Raw genomic sequence first — 22817 nt, forward strand, 5'->3', positions numbered from 1 at the left:
AACAATTCCTCATGGTTACAATATACACAGAGTACAAAAAATAGACACCAATATATTAATTTTTCTGGTTCATATGGAGAAAGAACTTACTCATAGTTTTTCACAAGCTGATAAAGACAGAGAAGAATTCCAAGCCAACAAGCACTATTGTCAGACTGGAGATAAAATCCAATTTTCTCCACAACTGCAGTCCAGCGACTTGGATAATCATACTTGATAATGTGATGAATGCAAGTAGTAAGCTGCACTCTGGAAATCAAAAACACAACAGTTTTAAAAGTTACTACTATTATTTTAATAATATTCTTGTAGTCTTGAAGCAGCAAATACTGTCCATACTTAGACTTCCTTTTTGTTTAGAAGGTTTAGGTTCTGTAGTTTCTGCTTAATATTCTACAAATTTTTACATGTTATACAAGCTGAAAACTGTTTTTCCATCTAGATTAATTCTATGTTTAGGATACTCAATGTGTGACGATGCTTCGCACGTGGGTGATCTTGGCCGGGGGAAAAATATAAAAAGAAAGAAACCCAAGAGTCAGAATCCACAGGCAATTCCCACAGCGGCTAAAAGTGTGCACCTGATCAGCTCAGGAGAGTGGATAATGGCTTCTACAATGTTCTCACGGATGCAGTGTCTGTCCTCTTCTGGGATGGAGTAAGGTGGGATCTCCCCAGGAGCACTTTCACGGTCTGGCCAATACTGGGTTATCATATTTTTCAAGTAGATAACCCCTGTGAAACAAGAGTGCCAAATCAGCTGGCAGCCATTCAAAGCACAAAACAAACACACCTCTTGCAAGCAAATATTTTTTAGAACAAAACCGACCAAAATTACAAAATCATTGTCCTTCCTAAGTAGGAGAATCAAAATACATAAACCATGCAAGTTATTAAACCAATAATTTACTAAACTGATACTCTTTCACCCATTTAATATAAAAATACTGCAGGTATTGCTTTTAGCTGTGATTCAGGTAAGTAGCTGTGGAACTATTTAGCAACACACTTCTGAAAAACCCATTATAATGATTTTCTCAATATTTTCATTAGAACTGAAAAAGAAAAGCTGATCAATACTAATGACAACCTAAAACATCCCTTGTAAGCAAAAAAAAAAAAAAAAATCTAAGTTAGTGATACAGGAATGAATGCCAGAGCAACAGAGCTTCTTTATACCCAGGTTATGGGCTACAGCAATTTGTAGCAATCAGGCTCCTGGAACAAACCCTGCATTTACCATTTGACAAGAAAACCCAAACTGCTTGTGTGGCAGTTGGAAAAACACTTACAACATGCAACAGGAAATCTAAAATGGCAAACTGAAAACAAAGTTACTGTTAATCTAATTCTACATAAAAATCCATCAAGCAACTTCTCTTCCTTAATTTCATATGCACCTTTTGAAGATTCAGAAACCAGAGAGTTTCTGAAAGTGTCTGCAGAGGTCAAGAAACATTCAGCAGATTATTACAAGATTGAAATAATAGAGACTTGAGCCAGCCCTCAGAGAGATTTATCAATAATTGCTTTGCAAACACACACTGTAAGCTGGGCCTTGAATGAGCCATCCCCACTCTCCACAGGATGCTTTGGGGTTTAATTGGCTTATGTGGAAGAGAGTGAAGCTTCAGAGGTTTTCTTCAAACTTCTTTCTGCATGTTACACTCATAGGGTAGTAAGCTTTTGGAGTCATCATTTGAATGGTATCCCCAAGCAGTAAGATAAAAATACAAGCTAAGTTTAGGCTACAACTTAAGAGAAGTTTACTACACAGAAGGTCCAAATAAGCAGTCCAGATCACACCCTCCTGATCAGTCAGAAAACCCACTGAAGTATTGTACTAAAAACCTCTACCAAGTACTTAGAGCAGCTTTAAGGTGATGTTTGGAGCTGTCAATAATCAACATCCAATTTTACTGATGGCTCACATGCAAATAAGCAGGGTTCCAAAAAATGCAAATTTGTTTTCTTCCACTTAGTATGTTTAGAAACATTAGTTCACCCAGTACAAGTTTAAATGACCTCCTTGGACCAAGTGCACCAGCATCATAAACCATTCTGCTTCCCCCAGGAATGTTCACTAGAGATAAAGGGGAAGAATCATTCAAGAGCCAGACACACCTTTTCTTTCTGTCTTCCTTATTCAGTAAATGGTGCCAGATAAAAGCTTGTGATGACTGTAATGTGAGCAACTCCCAACTTCTGAGTGCTTGACATTAAAACCATTAGAATTCTTTAACAGTATCTGCATGTGTACTTGTGTGTATGCACCATTTGAGTACATACAATGACAAAAATATTTGAACACTTGCCTGCCTGTCTCACTGGTAAATCCAGTTGCTCGGACATAGTGATCTGAAGCAGAGTTGAAACAAAGTTCACTGACTTATGAGCCTGTGGAGAAGGAAAAAAAAAAGAGTTAAGTTTTAGAACACTTCCATTATGTTTTACAATATCTTTATAATGATGTAATGCAATCAATAGAATACCAGCAATTCAGCCAGTTGCACAGGAGTCAGCTAATCAGCCAAAGCATCCCAAAGTTTTGTGCTCACTATATTTTGAAGACAGCAAGGGTGAGGAAAAACCCTACTGTTTAAGGTAACAGCTGAAGAAATCACAGAACAGGAATCAGCCTTCCACAGTCACAGAACATGTTCCCCATTCAGAACAAACACTTGAAGCAAGAGCACCTGAACAGCCCAAAAAACACAAGCACAGCAAGTTTACAGTGACCTTTAGCAAGGTATGAGTTCATGAGATAATAAGCTAAGAAACAGATGGGAACTATGTTTTAAAAACTAAGTCCAACTACTACTTCATCCTGCTGAAAAATCAGTTCCAAGGGACCACTGATGCACTACTGCAGCAGCTGTCCAGGGAACCACACCACAGCAAAGGAACAGCAGGGAGATCCAAGTGGAGATACATCCACACACTAACAACTTCCCAAGGATTTGCAGGAGTTTCACTTAGAAAGAAAGCAAAAAATGCTTTTTCTTACCATAATGAGAACTGTCACTGATACCTTAGGGACTGGTTTGTATTTTCAAGGAGGAAACAAACCTTAACATTACTATAATACCCTTTACCCATCTTTCCCAAGCATCAAGAACTCCAGACAATAAATTAATTTTGCTGGGAAAAGCAAAAGGATTTTGCTTTTCCCAGCAAAGGGAAAAGATTTTAAGGATTTTGCAATCCTTAAAAACTACCTCTGCTTTTCTTAACTGAAACCCAGCATAGCTTTCCTTGAGGTAAAGAGTCCATGGACATTAGTTACAGTGGGAAATCCCTCTTTTGTGCATGGGGAAAAAATCTCACAAGGGAGGCCAAGGCCTGGAACACTTATCCACAAAGGCTGTGGGACCTCATCCTTAAGAGAAATTCTGTTGGACAAGTCCTGATCTGCCTCAGCCAACTTCCAAACAGCTTTGTTTTTCTGCTTTATCTTCACTTACATGTCAATGTTGTTTCCTATGTTCTCTGCAGTTCCCCTATCAAAGACAACTGCACAGATCCACATAATTTAACCTGTTGAACTCTTAGGAAAACACCTCTTACCCACTCATTACTTTCAAAACCATTGAAATTACACACACTATTTATGAAAACCAAATAGCTGCTGCAGCAACTTCATATCATAAAGAGAAATAATCAGGAGTTATCCTTCCATTCCTTTAGTATGACCAAAAACTCTTCTGAAGTATGAAATGATGACAAGATTCCTCCTAAGTGTGTCATGCTGCTCAGCTCACTCCTACAGTACTAGAATGTTCTCTCCTACTTTAATTTTCCTGAGCAAGTATCTCCAATAGGTTCCAGCATAAACAAGTGTGAAAGGGACAGCCTGGGACATGACATTGGTACTCAGATTTGGTTAGTGCAGCTTGTTTTCTACCTCCTGTTCTTTAAAACAGATTTCAAATGAAGGACAAACTTCACTTAAGAATCTGCCCAAAATGTTAAAAGACTGTTGAACATATTCATCCTGTGCACTAAAACTCTACGGGCTCCAGAGCACCCAGAAACACCTGGTCCCACTGAAATGTTTATTTACAGAGCGTGGTTTGATGAACTGAGAGTAACTGACACTGCAATATGAGCACACGTCCTGCTGACCCATGTCCCTCTGATATTCTCCAAGTCCTCAAGAAGCAAACATGCTTTCCAATGGAAAAAAAAAAACCAAAAAAAAACCCCAATTGTCTTCAACTGCCAAGCAGTGGTTGAATAAATGAATTTAAAATAAAATTTACTAGTTGGGTTTGATTTCTCCTACAGCTCTAGGCCCGTTAAGTGTCTCCTTTCCCTAAGGAACATTAACAGCCACAGAGTCCTGCAGCACATTCCGAATGACATCAGACCCTAATTCAGCACAGCACTCAATTATACGCTTAACATTAATGGCAGCGGAAGTGCTCCTGTGTTTAACGTGTCCTGAACCTGAAGAAAGCTTTCAGTTTCAATAACCTTTAACTCACCTACTATAAGGTCATATTAGTCTGCACAAGATGGACTTAAAAGTGCAAACTGATGTCTTTCCACAAGGGCTATAAGCTTAACAGATATCTTTTCTACAGTGAAAAGTTGCAATGTTTGCAAAGTCAGAAGCATTTAATCCTATAATTTAGGAAATGAAGGATTACTTTCCCTTTCCCATGATGGTTTTCCTGGAGTAAAAACCATCAATTTCAGCAACAAATATGGAAATAATGCTTAAGAGCTACTAAGGAACCAATGGGAAAACCAAAAGAAATTAAATTTTTAAAATCTTATGTCATAGAAGAAACAAAAAATAGACAGCAGTGTACAAAACTGCCACACACTGAAATTTAATAAAATATCAAGGAATGTTTTCTTCATTTACAAAGACAGGACTGAGCCTGTGCCTACAGCAGGCTACCAAAGCTCCCTAGAAATACCAATTCTATTAGTATGTGGGATTAATATATTTTCATTGGGTTTTTTGAACTGTAGCAAACTTTAGGAAACAAAACTGAAACATCTACACCATTATCTGTTTGGTTTTTTAAAAATCTTACAGGTATCATCCTTATTAGCATCTGAAGCATCAGACTCCAACCAACCAGGAGGATGAGCTGCTTTATCACCTTTAGCGGTTCAAAGCAGATTCAGCCAAGATATAATCTGTGCTTTTAATACAAGTAAAATACCTTGTACTTGCCAATCAAAGCCTGCTCTTAATCCTCTCTGTTAAGACCTACATTCACACAGAGCTACATTAACACTTCCATGCATTCTCTGTGGGATGTAAAGGACTCCCAAACTCCTTCCCAAGGCACTGAAAGGAAAGTGATTGCAGAGAAACTGAGCTCTAGGGATGAGTAGGGACAGCTCCAAGAAGACAAGGGGGTACTGAATGCTCAAATAAAACACCAGGTACTACAATCACCTCTCACTGCTCTGCTTCTCTTAAAAAGAGCATCCGGTGTTTTACTGGCACTTGGAGAAAAACAACTGAACCTAAAATAAGACACCACCATAGGTGCCTTTTTGTATCCACAGCATTAAAAAATACTGAATCCACATCCCTTTCAGCTATTTCCATCTTTAATAATTTTACTACCCCAAGAGGGCTGCCTCTCAGGACAACATGCCCCTCTTCACTGACTGCACTGCTAAAAAAACCAACCAGACTAAAAACCACACCTATTTTAGGTTCAGTTTTGTACTAAAATCAGGATTTCACAATGGTCCCTATCACATACTCTAAACGGCATGAAGAACAGAAAACTTAAGACTTTAAAGTTCTGACACTGGTAAATTCTTTACTTTTATTCTCTTGCTCCTTGTTAACATGTACCGCTTAGAAGTAAACATTAAATTTAGAGAACTACAGTATTATTTTAAAAATAGTTCTGTCATATAAGTCAGTTTTCCAGCACTTAACTCAGCATTTAAAGAAAAACAAAACCAAAACTCATCTCAAGTCCTTCCCCTTACAAAAGGTCTAACATGCCATGTCACTGGTATGACTTTGCTGTCTAAGAGCCAAAGAATTCGGGGACTTTTCCCAAGAGCAATCTTTGCTATGCAGCCTGGCTAGCTGAGGAATGTGTTCTATCAGACCACAAACCTTGCACCACTGTCTGTTAATTCAAATCACTGCCCCAGAACACACAATCTTTTTGCACATTGCAGTTTTTCCTAGCAGGGTTGCTTTGTTAGACATGTGCTAAAAGAGACTTTTGAGAAAAGTGTCACACCAGAGCTGCAGAGTCCAAAAGAGGAATGAAGTTCAAAGTTGACACTAAAGAGACCAGTTCATGGCATGTGAACTATGAATAGTTAATTACAACGTGGAAAAGCACTTTTCCTCCAGTAATGATACTCACTGCAGTAACTTAAATTAATCTTTAATGCTGGAATATTCATCTCTCACACAAAGCCTGCATGACTCTAAATATTAAAACCAAGTTTCATCTTGGGTAAAAAGACCTCCATGCATTCTCTTCAGACATCAGGAAGCTGACATACCATAACAAACACAGTACAATAGGCACCTCTTTTACTGTTGCCCAAAAAAGCAGAACAGATGAGCAACACTTACTAAATGCTGCTGAACTGGAACCCCAGGTTATTTATATAGCTATTCAAAGTAGCACACATGTGAATAAAAGCTAACATTTAAAAAATAAATTAAATTTTAAAAAAGTTAAATTCAATGCTTCTCCTCCATTCCAGTTTTGGGGAAAAAAAATCTACAGGCAATTTTTGATCTGGGCCATAGCAGGGCTGGGTGCAGGTTAACTATTACACTGAGATGAAACTGTTTTCTTACAGAAAGGTAAGGTCAGGAGCTGTAAGGCCAGGCTGAATCAGCAAACCACCCGGTAGCACTCTTTTAATTCTTTTTTAAGAACTCAGCAGGTGTGGAAGTCGTTCTGACCTCAGGTTTTTTTGCAAGCCAGTTTTGCCACCTCTTATGCAGCTACAATGTATATGCAAACCTAGTTTAACATCCACAAAAGATACACACACACTTAGCAGTTCCTGCAAACATCTCCGCCTGCTCCTTTCAGCGCTGTCTGCAAGTTTGCAGGACTATTTGCTCTGCTGGCTGAGGAAAAAGCAATGTGCTCCCAGCAGAGCCTTGCTAGGCACACACAGCAACTATTTGCTAAGTCATGACAAAGTGACAAGTGGCCCTTTCTGCTCGGATTTTTACCTCGTGCTGGGCAACTTGCACGGGGAAGGAAACTTCTTCCTAGTGGAGCCAAGGCTCCCTCAGTTCCTTACTGCCCCCCAAGGGGATTCCTGGTGTTGGACCAGCCTTGGCACATGCAGCTTTAAACACCCAAAGCACCCCTCACGTAGCACGCACCAGAATACACAGATGGAAGAGGAGGGAAGTGAAAGTAACCAAGTACTTTGGGTAAAATGTCACACCAACAACTTCAAAAGAGACCCCATGATCTGACAATCAAAACCAAGAAACTCACGCTCTGTTCTTTTTCTTACACTACAATAGAGAGCTGTAGATGTTACACATGCAGACCATGTTAGAAAAGATTAAAAAAATTTCAATCCAGAGGTAACACTATAAACCCCTTGCCCAAAGTATCCATAGCATTCAGCATTTGAAAAATCCTGTCTGAAAGACTCCATGTAAGAAGAAGCTTGCCTCTTCCCCTTTGACAACCTTCTACTCCTAACCTCTCAGCAGCTAAGAGTCCAATCATTTAATGCAACCATTCCATCCTTCTGACATTTGTAGCTATTAAGGAGCAGTGAAAGGCACTGAACCAGGCCCTACTGCCCTACTGCACTTACTCACTGCACTGTTAAATCAATGGGGATGGTGGCCAGCCAACAGGAATTCCTCTTTAGCCTTTCCCTGTCACTCACATTAGAACACAAAAAACCTTAAATGCAACTTCTGAAAGTCACTTCCCAGTAGAGCATCGGGATCTGTTCCTAAACAAACTCTGTTGAGCTCTGACTTACAAAAAAAGATGAGTTACAGGGGATTGCACTTTCCCCCCCCAAAAACTTTGTCAGACACAAAAATTCTAAAAAAATTTTTAATGACATCTAAAAAGATGTCTTATTTGCTCACACACTGAAGTGAATCTCAGAGCCTTAGAAGACATATCACAGTGAAGTTATAAATTTCCTGGAATTACAAAGAAAAAACCTGCAAGGAAAGTATTATCTAGCAACTGCACCTTTATAAATATGTTGATATTAGAAAATGAAGCAACACTCGGTATTGTTTTCAGAGTGTCATTCCATAACTGCATAGTTAAAAATATCTATTTTCATAATAATTTCTGAGAAACTCTTTATACATGAAGCACAAAAACTGTTTCAAAAGGCAGCAATGTCTTCCTGCTGCTCTCCAGTAGCTTAATTGAAGAGTCTGGTTCTAAGTCCTGGTAAAACACAGCTTTCCCCTGTGAGACAGGGACAGAGATGGATGAACACCCCAGGGTACCCCATCAGCTGAAAATGCTGAGACACAAGAGCCAGTGATCTCATTCCCTATAACTTCTTTTCATAGTGAGAAATGTAAAGACAAGGAGACCAAAATACTTGCTTTTTAACATTATCTCAACTCTGGAAGTTCTCACAGCCTTTTATGTGCAGGCAATATAACCTGATAAAACTTAGTGAAATGAGAAATAAAGCATAGAATAATTCATGACTTAACCAAGGTCAAAGGACAAATAACAAGAGCCTGGACAAATCAAGAACTATATTCTCAAGTCCCCTTCTCCAGTCAGGAGAACTATGTTGACTGATAAGATGTGGTGAAGACACATCCAAATACTTGTTTAACTCTTACCTACTTAAGATATCTCTTGCACTAATCAGGAATATCAATTACTGACTGATGCACAGTCTTTTCTGGTAAGGTAAAATGAAAGCCAGTCTCATCAGCTCAACACAGGCACTTCTGACAAATTAAACTGAAAGGTCAACCAAGGACAACTATTAAGCTATAAAAACACCTGTGCAGCCTGGCCATGTGCAAGAACAGCGTTCACTGCTGCTGTGATCTCATCTTTACAGAGAAAGAGACCCCCATACCTGTAATTAGGTATTAGCTGGTAACAGAATTGCTCTAACATTCAACAAATTCAGACCAGCATCTGCAAGAAAATGCATAGCTGACTTCAATAAACCTAAGTAAAACCAAGACCACGCATGTGAATAAAGCTGAATGTGTGTGTAAGTGCTTGCAGACTTCTGGTTTAGCACATATTTTTATCACAAAATATCTGTGAAAGATTAGTGATGCTCCATTTCCCACAACAAAGAATTCTTACACACTGCTTCAGTAATATCTGGTGCTTTTAAAGGCGCACAACTATTCAGATTTTATGCCAATTTAGCACTTGTGTAGTACAAGATGGACCATGGGGTTTTGATTCCAAAGTGAGAACAAAAGCCAGTGGCCAGCGAGCACGATCCTTCCTGCAAGAGTTTGCCATTTGCTGAAGAGCCCAGCCGGCAGTGAATGTTAATTTCCTGCACCTTCAGCAACTCAATACCTGCAGAAAAGAACTAGAATAGATTACAAGCAAGTTACTGTATATAAATATTGACATCCATTGAACACCTAAAAAAACCATTATGGGGCCGGCTTAAGATTTCAGATATTACTGTCTTTATAGGCCATCATATTTTTTGCATTTTTGATTTAAATAACAAACGCTAACATACTCTTTAACAGAGTACATGGAAAAGACAGGCAATTACTTCATACAAGTCTCAATTAATCATTGAATAGTCTTATAGAGCTATCTGTTTCAAAGGTACCTAATATTTATTTGCCAATCATTTATTAAATAACACGCAAGAAATCATTTTTTAATTTTCTGAGAAGTTCTACCTTTAATTTTTTAAATTTTCTCCACTGCCAGCGAACATTTGGCTCACCTTTATCTAAGCTCTGCTGAACATCTGTTGCATTACATGAGTATTGTCAGACCCGAAGTCTGCTTAAGAGCAACAAGGAAAAATGTTTGCAGAAAAAGCCAACTAAAGGCAGCACAAGAGCTGCCACGCAGGCTTATCCTTCGCCTCCCCCACCAAGACATCCTCTTTTCTCTGGGTCAAACGCCAAACATCTACAAGCCCTGTGGCTGTGTCTCATCAATAAAGTTTTCATCTACCAGGTGAGGTCGAGCAGAACAAATATATAATCTTCTTCCAAAACCGAAGTCCCTGGGACTGGGAGCTGCCGGGATGTTACATCCGAGTCTGGCAGGTGAGCGCAGTGCGAGCGATGACACACCTGGGCTGGGAGCCCTGTCTGCCCCCGTCCCTGGGACACGTGTCCGTATACACCCAGGGAGCACACCTACCCCGGCAGCCCTGCTGAACCCGGAGCCCATGGGATCTGCAACACCAAACACCGCCAGGCTGCCAGATCTGATTCTCAGCTCAGCCCAGGCCATCAGATTTGATTCTGAACTCACTCCAGGCCACTCTTACAGGCTGCACTGCTGGCGGAGCGATAGGGCTCTCGCTACCTCCTTCCCCGCTGACAAATTAGTGCTTTCAACACCCAAAGACTGATGTCGCTTAAATGGTCCCAGGCAGGGCTGTGTCCAGCAGGAGCCACCGAGGGCCTGCACAAGGGCGGTTTTAAAGCCCCCTCCGCGGATCACCCTTTCCCCGGCCGAGCACGGAGACAATGGAGGCAATTTCTAACCGCCGAGAGAGGCACGGGGGCCTCGGCCGCTTTCTGCCGCTGCCCCCCGCCCGAGCAGCCCCGCCCGGCCCGGCCCGGCCCCGCTGCCATGTGCGGGGACAATGCACACCGGGCCCGGCCTGCGGCCGGCGGGAAGGGGCCACGGCGGCGGGCGGGCGGGCCGAGGAGCCGGGGGGACCCTCTCCGTCCCCGCCCCGCTCCCCCTCCCACGGGCCGGCCTCGTCCCCGCTCCCCAGCGCCGCGGCCCCGGCCCAGGCCCGGCGGCGCTCTCACCTCGTTGAGCTGTCGCTCGGCGGCTTCGCGCAGCGCCGGGTCCATGGTGCCCCGCAGGGCCTCGATGATGCCGCTGGGGTCCATGGCGGGAGCAGCGCGGAGGGCAGGGGCCGGGGCCGCGCCGAGCGCACATGGACCCGCCGCCTCCAGCGGCCGCCGGCGCGAAAGGAAGGGAGAGCGCCAAGAGCCCGGATAGAGCTGCCCCCGCCGCTGATGGGAACGACGCCCCTTCCGCCGACGGGAGCAGCGCCCCTTCCGCCAACAGGAACGGCGCTCCTTCCCCCCCATGGCCCGCCCCGCCGCGGAGCGCCGCGGGAGATGCAGTCCGGCCGCACCGCACCCGGGCGGCGTGCTCGGGGTACGGCCGGCACCGGCACCGGGGAGACGCGGCACAGCCGGTCTCGGTCCGCACCCACCGCCTCAGGAGCCGCGGCCCGGCTCGAACGGCCCCGTCACGGGAGCCGCGGTCGGGTACCGCCGGCTCCGCTCCCAACCGAACTCCTCGGCCGCGCCAACGTTGCGAGGGATCCGTTGTTTTAGCGAAAATCCCTCCCTTGAAAGTCTCTCCCGCATCCGCGCCCCGTTTTCGGAGAGGCTCGTGTGGCTCAGCGAGGAAGGAGGGGTGCGTGGGGACATGGGTTTGCTTTGTCACGGGCATGGGGTGCTGCCGCGCTGGCTTTAGGGCGGTGGGGAAAAAAAGGAGAACAAAAATCCTGGAAGATGTGTCAAAGCTTTGTCAGGAAATCAGTATAAACGGAGCTGTCGCTCGTGAAAGGTCTAGGAAATGTCCTTACGAGGGGCGGCTGAGGGAGCTGGGGGTGTTCGGCCTGGAGAAAAGGAGCCTCAGGCGGGGCCTCGTCGCGCCCTGACTTCCCGAGGGGAGCGCTCAGCCAGGGCAGGCCCGTCCCTGCTGCTGTGCCGGCACAGGGTCCCAGGAAAGATGGGACAGGGGAAATTCAGATTAGATGTTAGAAAAAACTTTCACCGACAGGCTGAGCAGTCAATGGAATAGGTTCTTGCCCAGGTTCAAGAGGCATCAGAAACTGCTGCTGAGTGATGTGGGTTACTGGGTTAGGGGTTACAAGGGCAGTGCTGGGTTGGTGTTAGGAGAGGATGATCCTGAAGGTCTCTTCCAACTATGACAATTCCATGATTCAATGATTCTGGAAGCCTTGGCTCAGTCACAGAGTCATGACTGAGCTGCTTAACTTGGTCCTCTGTAAGTCACTTCTGTAGGCTTCATCCTACGAGCATTTGAACACTGAAGCAATTTCACTTCCATGAGTAGTCACGATAAAATGAGCAATGCTATTTCTAAGTTAGTGAGTTGTAAAATTTATTGGCACTATGCAGTCATTTAGTGTCATGCCTTCATTCGGGGGATGGCATGCAGAGATGTACTTGAAATTTTGGGAGTTATTTTTATGAGAGGAATTTATTGAACAGTCTGATAAAATCATCAAGAAAACTTTTCACAAACACCTCATCCTGGAATGACTCTGAAATGAAGGCACATATCAAAGAGAGAAGCAGAAAAGCAAATGCAGAAAATAACAAAATTTAAAAGTGATACAATTTAGAAAGTTGATAAAGTGCACTATCTCTTTACAGTTAAGTTAAACCGTTTCAGGAAATCTAGGCTTATCTAGACTGTCTTTGCTTATATAGAACAGCATAACAGGTTTGTTTTTGTATATAATTTTCCCAAATTAGTGATTTTTCCGTGATTGTCACTGGACTAAAACCTGGGTATCTCAGTTTCTCGTGCTACTGGATTGTTGTTGGGTTTTTTTTTTAACATAATGCTAAAAATTATGATTTACACTATGTAGCTTTTTCTTATTACAAGTGTGAACATGAGCAACTAATTTATGAAACCAAACTGTGAAGCAGCAATGAATGTCTGCTTTTCTATGTAAGCACAGGAGGCATATGGTCTGAGCTGACCCAAGTAGCAATGTGGCATAATTTTGGGACATGATGTCATATGCTGTTCTTTTATGAGTTGCCCAGATCTGCAGTCATACTCCAATTCTAGATGTTGCACAAAATGTTAAAAAAAAAGTGAAATACTGTGGGTTCAATACCATTACAAAATTCTGCAACAGTCTTTTCCCTGCTTTTGTGTCATAGCACAGATAACAAGATCAAATCTCTTTGTATCAAAGGAGCACAGCAATCATGCCCCCAGCCAGGATGCTAAGCTGATCCAACAACTTATGAAGCAGAATGTATCTTCTCTAAAAATAAAAATAAGTACTTCAAAGGGCAGGGGGCTCGTGAAGTGCTGGTTGTACCTAATGCTCTGTGTCAGAGGTACAGACGTGAAATGCTGCAAAGACAAGCACAATGGGGTGGGAGCCATTGCCAGCAAAGGTGCTGTGCCTCTGGAAGCTCGTGCCAGAGCTGTTCCTGTTTGGATACAAAAGTGAGGAGGACAAAAAAAGAATCTGTAAGCAATTGTCCGCCCTGAGTGCTCTGAAAAAGAAAACCTTGTATGTCCAGGAATGTTGGCATTGTCCAGGGCATTTGTACTTGCACTTTGCTTGCCCAGAAGTAATGACAATAGCTAACTTCACAGCAGGATTAATTGCATAAATGACTCACAGAAAAAAATAAATGCAGGATTCAGTCAAGATGGACATTTCATGTCCACAGGAAGCCAAATTTAAGAGGAAACATCTATGAGGTTAAAATAGAATTTCTCACAAATCTGAACAATTGTTGGTGGATTACATTTGCTGCGGGTAGTTTAGTGTTGGAGAGAGATTTAAAGCTGAACAAAAACTGACACACCAGCAGTTTGAGAGGAGCAGCCTAAGAGGTGGCAAATGACTTCAGATTACAAGGGACTGGTGAGCTGTGGCATCCTTAACACTGAAGTTTTGATTAAATAAATATCCCCACTTCCATCAGATGCTTCCTTTGAACAGTGTTAGCAGGACAAAAGAGACTTTAAGCCCTCCCATCACAGCCCAGCAATTAGGGAGGACTTTGGCCAGACCTGTTTAGCAAACAGAGGAGACGTGAATCAATATCTTGTCAGATGCAACCAGATGAGTTGATAGAAAAATTTGATTTTGAAGTCAAATTTCAAATCACAAGAGTTAACATTGGAAAGAAGTATGTCCTTTAGCCAGATAAGCCTTATCAAATTCTTGGTCTCAGAAGAGAACAAAAAGAAGTGTACGTGCTGCAGCAGGGATTAGCTGCCCAGAGCTGTGCTCTGTGGTGTAGGAATGCTCATTGGCATCCTCAGGCTGCTGTGGGAGAGCTGAGCCTCTCAAATTATCTCAGAAAGGGCAGTGTGGTATTGCACAGGCCTCAAGTCTTGGATGCAAATCAGTCTCAATTACTCCTGAAGATAAACATGCTCTCCTAGCCTGTCTGTCTTGGGGTTTGCAGTCATGTGTACTTTCCCTGGAAAGCTGGAGCAATAACAAAGACAATGTTTGCCAGCATTAATAAAGTAATGTGCTCCTTGGAGCTGACTGTGGAGCACTGCTTGGTCTGTGTGCCTTTCTGGGGTACCATTCTCTCCACTGTCAGTAAAAAGCCAGAAATCAGATATAGAGACAGCACAGCTATCAAAGATCACCACATTTGTCTGCATTTACCAGATGTTGCTAAAGAATTGTGCATCAATTTTTAATGCCATCTACATAGTCCAAAAAAACCCCACCAAAACCCAAAGACAGTAACTGATAAATGCTGCTATCAGCTGTTCTGTGCTGGAACAGATTTGACAGCAGCCAAATTAACTCCAGCTATGCAGAGCATATTCCTGCATCAACAGCATTCCAAATGTCCACCCAGGATTTGGAAAAAAAAATACATGCACATGAATGTACTTAACTAGTCCTACAATCCAAAGGGAGTTTGGACAGGAATGAGTGGATGAATCACCAGCACCCAAAGTTATTGTGGAATTACTTTTGATAAATCAAAGATGGCAACAGGAAGAAAAAGTTATGCACAGAAATATTGTGCTGATGTGCCAAGTTTGGAAAGAACTATTTCTATTAATCTTTTTTTTAAAGCTGAAATGGGATTAAAATATAAAACTACAAAATGAAACATGCTAGTCAACATATTTTGGTGTAAAATTGTCAAAAAAAGATTGTTTGAGAAGTTCTCTGGTTTGGCTGGGGAAAAATACAAAATAAGTCCCTTTCTTTGCTTTAAAATATCATAGTAGGTTATGACCCTGAGCACACACTGAAGGGAATGAGAACTGGCTTAATTACAATTCTCAGTTAAAAGGTGATAAGTGAAGAGTGACTATTTAAAGGGCCAATTTCTACTGATACCACTAGCAGACTCTGTTTGGTATTTTAGACAGTTTTGAAATAAAAATCACTGCAGATCATTGTGAGAATGATGTAAGATTAGCAAAACAATCCTATGTGGATGGGACAGGAGCATAACTTGAAAAGAAACAGAAATGCAGTTTAACACAGCCAACTGTGAAGTTACACATAGAAGAACACAAAATGAAAGATTGGAAGGATCAGGGATACCATGGGCATGCAGGTTGGCATGAGTTCCCAGCAGGATGTTGTGGCAAAACCACAATTTTTGAGTTGAAAACAGCTGTCTGAAGAGGGGGAGTGGGGAAGTGGTTTGTCCCTCCCTCTGATGGGAAGAGAGGGATGTTCATTGCCAGAGAAAAACACCAGCGTTTATGGTTTTTAAATATTTACAAATTGTAATGCATGAAATACCCCCAAAAGTTGGTTGAGATGAAGAGATTATTCTCCTCATCTCTCTGAGACCTACTTGAACTGCCCAGTTAGGTTTAAGACAAAAGATGTGAGGGGTCTTGGTTGCTGTTTGTCACTACAGTTGTGCTGAGGTTTAGCAGGCAGAGTAAGGGTGGTTCCTTGCAGAATCCCTGAGCTGGGGCTGGCTCTAGCCAAAGGAGCAGGATGCCATTGCATACCCAGCTCATGGTTTCACAGCTCCTTTAATCTCCTTTAGTCAGCTGGGAGTTGGCTTTACCCCTAAGGAGAACTTTGCTGAAATTTCTTCAGCATTTTTAAGTGAGGAAGGCACTACTCTCCTTACTTCACCCCACCAAAAACCCCAGGAGCCATCCCCACCCCCCCAGCCAGATGGCAAGGCTGGAACAGATGCTAAACCCTGTATCCAAACAGGTTCCCAGGGGACAGATGCTGAAAACAAGATTGGGCCATTAGCTGGTGGAAGTGTCTGCAAGTGGAACAGCAGGAGTAGCACCACTGAGATGGAGCAGCAAAGAAACAGTTGATGTAATTCAGCCAGGGTTATTAAGGTCCTGAGGAAATGTCAAGGAGATAGAGCTTTCTTAGAGCTTTAGATCAATAGTTTACTAAAAAAAAATAAAAACACCCCAACAAACTACCAAAACCAGGAAATACAAAAATCTCTGATGTGTGATTCTTTTGAGATCAGAAACACTGGACATCTTGTTAATAAACATCTCTCAAAGATGCAGGAGTCCCTCATCAATTCTTACTTTTATCAGTTAACTCAGGACAGCAAGTTGAGGACAAAGAGAAAGATCAGGAAGACAGTAGTGAGGACTGAACATGTCTTTAGTGAACAAAGTTGTAAGAGGATCAAATGTCTAACAGGTGAAACTAGAGAGTCACTGAAGAAAATTCCCAGTGGCACTAATTGGTACTTTCTTTTCTCCAAGTGAGCCTGGGTGCAGTTCTGGAAGAAATGTTTTAGTGAAAACACAAGCTGGGCTTCAGTCAAAGGACAAGATTAGGGCTTTAATAAAAAACACATGCATAAAACTTGAGCAGGATGTTGGACTAGATAATGTGATGAGGAACTGCACAGTATTTTGGATTTTGCTGTTTGCTGTCAGGTTGGATCTATCTGCTCCTGAAGGCTGAATTTACACTGTGTGGAAGTCCAGCTAATCCAGCCCACAGCCTGCTTCAGGCCCTGTGTGACAGACAGAGGAGCAGGAGTGTCTGTAACCTACGGCAGTTCCACCTCCTCCTCCTCCCTCTTGCTCTGTTTTCCACCCTGTATATTTATATTTCACAGCCCTGAGGGAAAATGCCACTTCCAGAGCTGCAGAATGGTAGATTGGTGACACCCTGGAGAGATAAGCAGCAGACAGCAACTGGTGTTTGTGGCATTAAGATGACACTCACACTTCATCCTTTTTTTTCACACTTTTGATACAGTTGCACGGGCACAGAAGTTACAAAGGCATCAGTGGAATTGGTTATACTGTTTTGAAATGAAAAGTCAATGAAAACTCTGTGCTGAGGATTGCAGAATTACAGTGTGACCTCAGATTAATGCCTGTGATCATGGTGTTCTCCAAGAATATCTCTTTAAATGCATGATGGGAGTTGGTTTATTTTGTTTTTGCAAGGAAACAAGTATGTCCTTTCTTTACTGTTCCTTAAATAGGACTGCAAGCTTACTTATTTTTTTTTATGATTGCTCAAATGGACAGCTGTGAATCCAATGTAATGTTGACTTGACATTTTGAGGAAGCAAATGGAAAGAAAATTTAAGTATAAGGGGTGTATATATATATGCATTAGGGTTCAAGCAGATGTTGATTTTTAAAACACAAGCTTTCTAAAGCAGTTTTTACAGCCAAGATGCAACAATAAACTGGAATTGTTCAGAAAGAATTGTGAAAGTTCCTCAAGCTGTGGAACAGGCAAAAATTTCCAGAACTTCTGAAGAGTAAAAAAGAATATTTAAGCTATAACTTTAATTGTATAATTAAATATGTGTGTGAGGCTTATGCAAACTATATGTAGATTTATCAAGCTATAATTTTCATTCAATTTAATAAGACAGAGAGTTCTGTTTAGAATAATTTTAGTCTTTATAATCCTATCCTGTTTCCATTTAGATTGATTCAATAACGAGTACAGTAAAACAAGATTTTATTATATTAAAAATTCACTCAGAATAAATTCCCAGCACCTAGGGAGAGCTTTTCCTATGCAAGGAACTACAAACACACATTAAGAATTTCAGTAATCCAGCAGCACAGCATTCAGTTTGTGAACTCATGCCAGTCACACAACTCCAGGCAGTGCCTCCAGGACACACCTGTGTTTGGGAAGTGTGCCAGCCTGGCTCTCAGGAGCCTGTGAGGCACTTCAGATCAGTAAAAATGATTGACCTCTGGCGATGACCACAGCCTTAACTGTACATTTGGGATTTATTATAAAAAAGAAAGCATATTTTGGTTGTGCTGGTATGGTACATTATTCCTTTTTCTTACTTTTGCATCTTTTTCCATCTGCCTTTCCTTCTGTCCTTTCTAAACTTGAGGAGACAAAACAAAGTACTCAGAGAGGAAAGTTTCTGGATTTCTGCATAGCACAGGGGGAGCAGGGAGATAGAAAAGGAACAGTGTAAAGCCACCGGTGTTTGGTGGCATTGCAGAATATGCAGCTGAGGTAATCACAGCTGTGCTAGCAGCAGAGGTGAAGAATTGGAGCTACAGAGCCAGGTGTGTTTCTTGGGTCTGGCTGCAAAGGGAGGAGACTGACTGAGGCAGGGTGAATTCTCTGTGTGCTCAAGAGGAAGCTCAGTAAAGGCAGACATAAAAGAGAGACCCAGGGGCACACAGGGAAGTGCTCACAGCTCACTGGGAGAAAGACTGAGGTGAAATACAGAGTTTGTGAGCAACAAATAAGCCAGCAAGTTTATGTAAAAGTACTAAAATAAACATGCATTACTATTTGATTCCTGATTCATTGAGTGAATCATAGCTTTTGATATATTTTTAAAATAAATAACATTTAATAAAACTACCTTACTTTTTTTATGAAATTACTTTGGTATTAGAAATATTTCTGTAAATCATAAGACTTAGATAGCTGCTTGTGTTAAAGGAGTCAAAAATAACAAAATTTGAGTGTATAAACAAAATACTATTTGAGTGTATAAATCATAAATAAATTATCATAATTTTCTTTTATTTTATTTATATTTAAGAGGTTATCAGATTAGCACTTTTATTGGGACACTCATAATTTTTATTCCTTGCAAAGCTATACAATTCATTATTGCTGTCCAAAAGAGTTTAATATGTTTTCTATTTGGTTATGTTGTTTTAAATACCAATATTTTCTAATGTGACAAAAGCAGTCATAATGCTGGAATGTACAATCATAGGACTTATGCTGACCTTTGTGTAAATTGCTGAAGAAATACAGATATGAAAACAAGTGACAAAGTTGATAACACTCCAGCTGTGCACAGGTCTGTGTTTGCTGGTGTCTGTGGGTGCACCACTGATTGTTTATGTAGAGCGACAGGTGGAACAGCAGGAGCAGCTGCTCACAAATCCCCACTCCTGTGCCTTCCAGGCCACAGGTAGCCAACAGCTGGATTAAATCCCAGTACCTGCAGCAGCAAGGCAAGGCAGGAAACATGACAAACGTATTGCCAGTGCCCATGTGTTTGTCTGAACAAGCCTCTGTGTCTTTTCCAGGTGCTTTGTGAAGTAACAAGGTGGAAAATGCTTGCCCCTTATTTCACCTTTGGAAGGCACATGAGTGATGCATGCAGGACAGCATAATGTTCTCGGGAGAGCAAGGAGCTGTGTCAGCTTCTCTGGGCACTCCTCGTAATCTTTGGCCCCTGCTTGCCAGCATCCCTCTGTTCCACTCCTGGCCTTTCCTGAGCTGAAGGGATTCCTCACTTCAGAATGTGAAATGGGGTTTCATTCGTGTTTCTGTTGGGTTGACATGGTAGAATCATTCATTGCTATAACTAAATCAAGGTTAGAGTTTATTAAAGCATTTGGATGCTACCGTATTGCCAGTACAACAAGTAATTCCACACAAAAATCAAACGTGCTGGTTCAGCTGCAGTAAGGATTTCTACAGAATAATGGCACACCAGCTTCTTGTGGTTGTTATAACCTCACTTATCAGTCTTCCTGTGGGCTCCTTTTATTTTCTCCATGTTAGTCTTGCTCATTCTGCAATGATTACATCATTTTAGTTAATAATATCTTACTCAAGCACCTGAGACTTCTTTTCTGCAGTCACTGGTTTTAGCCAATTTTGTTGCAGGGAACAGGCCAAAAAGCTGATCCTGTCATTTATCCATAGGCAAAAAGGGAACTACTATTTCATGCAGTAGAAAACATGCAAATTTCTTTATTGATATTTGTAGATCAGGATTTCTGCATTCAGCCAAGGTGTCTGACAGGAAACTTGTCTAGGGCTGGGTGCAAAATATTCAAAATTGAAATGGTTTCCCTCACAGAACTGCCTTAGGTGAAAAGAGTCAGTTTTTATCAGACCGTCCCCATTTAATCTCTAATCCTCATTAACAACTGATTTTGTGATGCTCATTTAGTATGATAGTAAGTGCTATCAGTCATATTATAGCTTTTTCAATTAATTTGATAATTTCCCTTAGGAATACACATACAGCAAATAGTTTCTGTGAATGTTGGCAGCTTTTCTAAAATGTTTCAATTAAATCACATTTTCACCCTTCTGATACTGCTCTGAATTTTAATTATTTTCCATTGCAGACTACTGGTTTAATGATGACCTGAATATCTTTGCTAAAAACCAGCTGTGGGCGTGGCTGCGTACAGCAAGGGTTTGTTCCTTGTGAACTGGTTATTGCCCACTCTTTATGGCTGTTTTCTGCAAGCACTTAGACCTTAGAGGTCAGATCAGGACAACACAGAGCACTCTCACTGCAGACATTTTGTACCTCACAGAAAAAGCAATCTAGATGAAAATACAGCGTGACACTTGCACGTATTGTGATGAGACCATGCATTCTTAAGTTGTCAATTGTGAAATGCATTGTTACAGGAAAAAAACTTCTTCCCTTCTAGTTTCCAATGCAATTCATGCGATTTATCTGAAGGTTGCAAGAAGTCCTTACACTATGGGAAATATTTAGGAGTTCTCAACTTTTTCTCTGGAAGTTTTGCTTTTTTTAAACTAATGCTGAATTTTCCTACTTTTCCTTTTTCTTTATCCTGGTTTCTTCTACAACCTCTTTCATACTCCCATATTACCTGAACACACTTCCCCATCTTTCTTTCCCCATCAAACTTGTTGTTCCACATTTTCTTCCCGAATCAAGTGTCTATCATGACACTTTTTTCCCAAATATTTGCTGGTCTGCACTTCCAAAGGTCCAACATTTTTCTTTTCTGACTCCTTTAAGATAGAAGAATTTTTCTATCAAAAGCAAGGATCCTCTTCAGCAACAAAAGCAGCTGTGTTTGTGAGCACAAGCAGTGAACAGCTTGGATTGGCCAACTGCTATAATTTCGGGTTCATTGATGAGAAGAAGAGATTCAGAAGCAACACAAAAAAAACCCAGCACTTCAAACTGTCAGTGTGGGAAGAAGGTTGGTTAAACCAGTGCCCCTAATGTTTCCTCATGTAGCTTATTTCTTAAAATTAGGGGACAGAGTTAGAACCTCAAATCATGGCAAGTTAAAACAAAAGGAAGCTTTCTTTAGCACAGTGCAGCCTACTTACAGTCAACAAACAAAATGCAGAAAGGAAATGTCAATAGACAGTTGCAATGATATTTTTAAGAACCTAGCAGCAAGAGGAGATCATTCAGGTCCTGATGAATTCCAGCAGGACGTTCCACTTGTGCCTTTTGAGGACAGTAGAAAAAGCAGCTTAAAAACCACTTGATTGCACTCTGCAGCATTAATTTCTGTCATTACTCCAGCAGATCAGACATGGTCAAAGCTACACCCCAGCATGTGTTCAACTCTGGGAAGTGGCCTGAAGCTGATTCTCCAGACCAACAATCTTTGGTTTAACTGAGCTGAAACTTCAATTCCGCATTTGTAGGAGCAGAATCTGTAATGGCATCTAAAGAAAAATTAAAATGGGTCTTTGTTCAGATTAAAGGTGGTGTTTTTATCAGCACAGAATAACGTGTATTTGGAAGCTTTTGCCCTCCAGACAGATATGTCCAGCTGCATCACTGCTATAGATTAGAAGGAGTCCTTGAGGGAACATACCCCTCTTAGCAGGAATATTTGAATTTTCAGCTATGTTAGTGTAAACTCAACTTCAGACAGGGTATAAATCTGATCACTACGTTTAATCCTACCCTAGCATTAAATATGAATCATGACTAATGGGCGGATCTCGGGATAAGGGCCTGTGCATTCCCTACACAGAAATTTACAACTGTGATCGTTATCACAAGCAATAAACACCAGCTTATAAATACCTCAGCTGCAGAGCAGAGCTGCGTGGCTGAAGCCTTGTGCAGCTGCTTTTGAGTCAAGCAAGGGCTCTCCCTGCAGCTCCACATCCCACTCTCCTCTCCTGCTGCCTCCCTTTTGGCCTCCCCTGACCATGCTCTGTTCTGCTGTGCACTGTGTGGGCTCTGCTGTGCTCCACAGGTACCCCCAAGAGCTTTGAAGGTGACTCTGAGCTAGAATAAGGTGCCAGGAATATTTTGTTGCTTTACAAATATTTTTGCTTCCCTATCTTAAAGAGTTGACATTGTCTGAGTTCTTCAATATATTTGCTGCTGGAGTCCATTCCCAGAACTCAGATGCTTGGGTTGGACTAAAAGCTGGGATGAGGTGATTGACAAGGAGGTGGAGTTGTTCATCCCTCCTGTTACAAACACTAAGTTGGTTATTGCTGCCAGGAGAACACCTGAGATTTTTTCTGTGCTGTGATGAGAACTCCCTCTTTTATTGGTATTTTTAGTAAGAAGTTTAGGTTTGACTTTTTAGAGAAAGTGCTTTCCAAGGCTGGGAAAAAAAATAAAATTAGAAGTAAGGTCTCTGAAATTTGGAACTACATTTAAGGAACCTGACAGAGCTTTCATGTTCCTCAGCTGGGGTGGCATAAGTTTA

General features: G+C 41.7%; 2 protein-coding genes across 4 annotated transcripts in view; one reads left to right on the plus strand and one right to left on the minus strand.

Annotated features, from left to right (window-relative positions):
• The window catches only part of IPO7 (importin 7), a 34849-nt gene extending 23662 nt beyond the window's left edge, over positions 1-11187 (minus strand). For 2 of the 3 annotated variants that reach the window (XM_030239983.2, XM_030239984.2), the window contains exons 1-4: positions 10964-11183; positions 2316-2397; positions 582-735; positions 91-249 (exon numbers count right to left, since the gene is read on the minus strand). In XM_030239983.2, coding sequence (XP_030095843.1) covers positions 91-249; positions 582-735; positions 2316-2397; positions 10964-11047 — 479 coding nt within the window. In that variant the 5' untranslated portion in view covers positions 11048-11183. Of the gene's footprint in view, positions 1-90; positions 250-581; positions 736-2315; positions 2398-10963 lie in introns of all 3 variants that reach the window. The other variant, XM_050975769.1, reaches the window with a different exon arrangement.
• LOC108961287 (translation initiation factor IF-2-like) lies at positions 11095-21848 on the plus strand. The gene is made up of 2 exons (XM_050974719.1): positions 11095-11585; positions 21668-21848. Exons 1-2 carry the CDS (start codon positions 11095-11097, stop codon positions 21756-21758), a joined length of 582 nt encoding a protein of 193 aa, XP_050830676.1. The 3' UTR covers positions 21759-21848.
• Positions 21849-22817: the final 969 nt, after the last annotated feature.

This window comes from Serinus canaria, chromosome 5, assembly GCF_022539315.1.
Source record: "Serinus canaria isolate serCan28SL12 chromosome 5, serCan2020, whole genome shotgun sequence".
Classification (NCBI taxonomy): Eukaryota; Metazoa; Chordata; class Aves; order Passeriformes; family Fringillidae; genus Serinus; species Serinus canaria.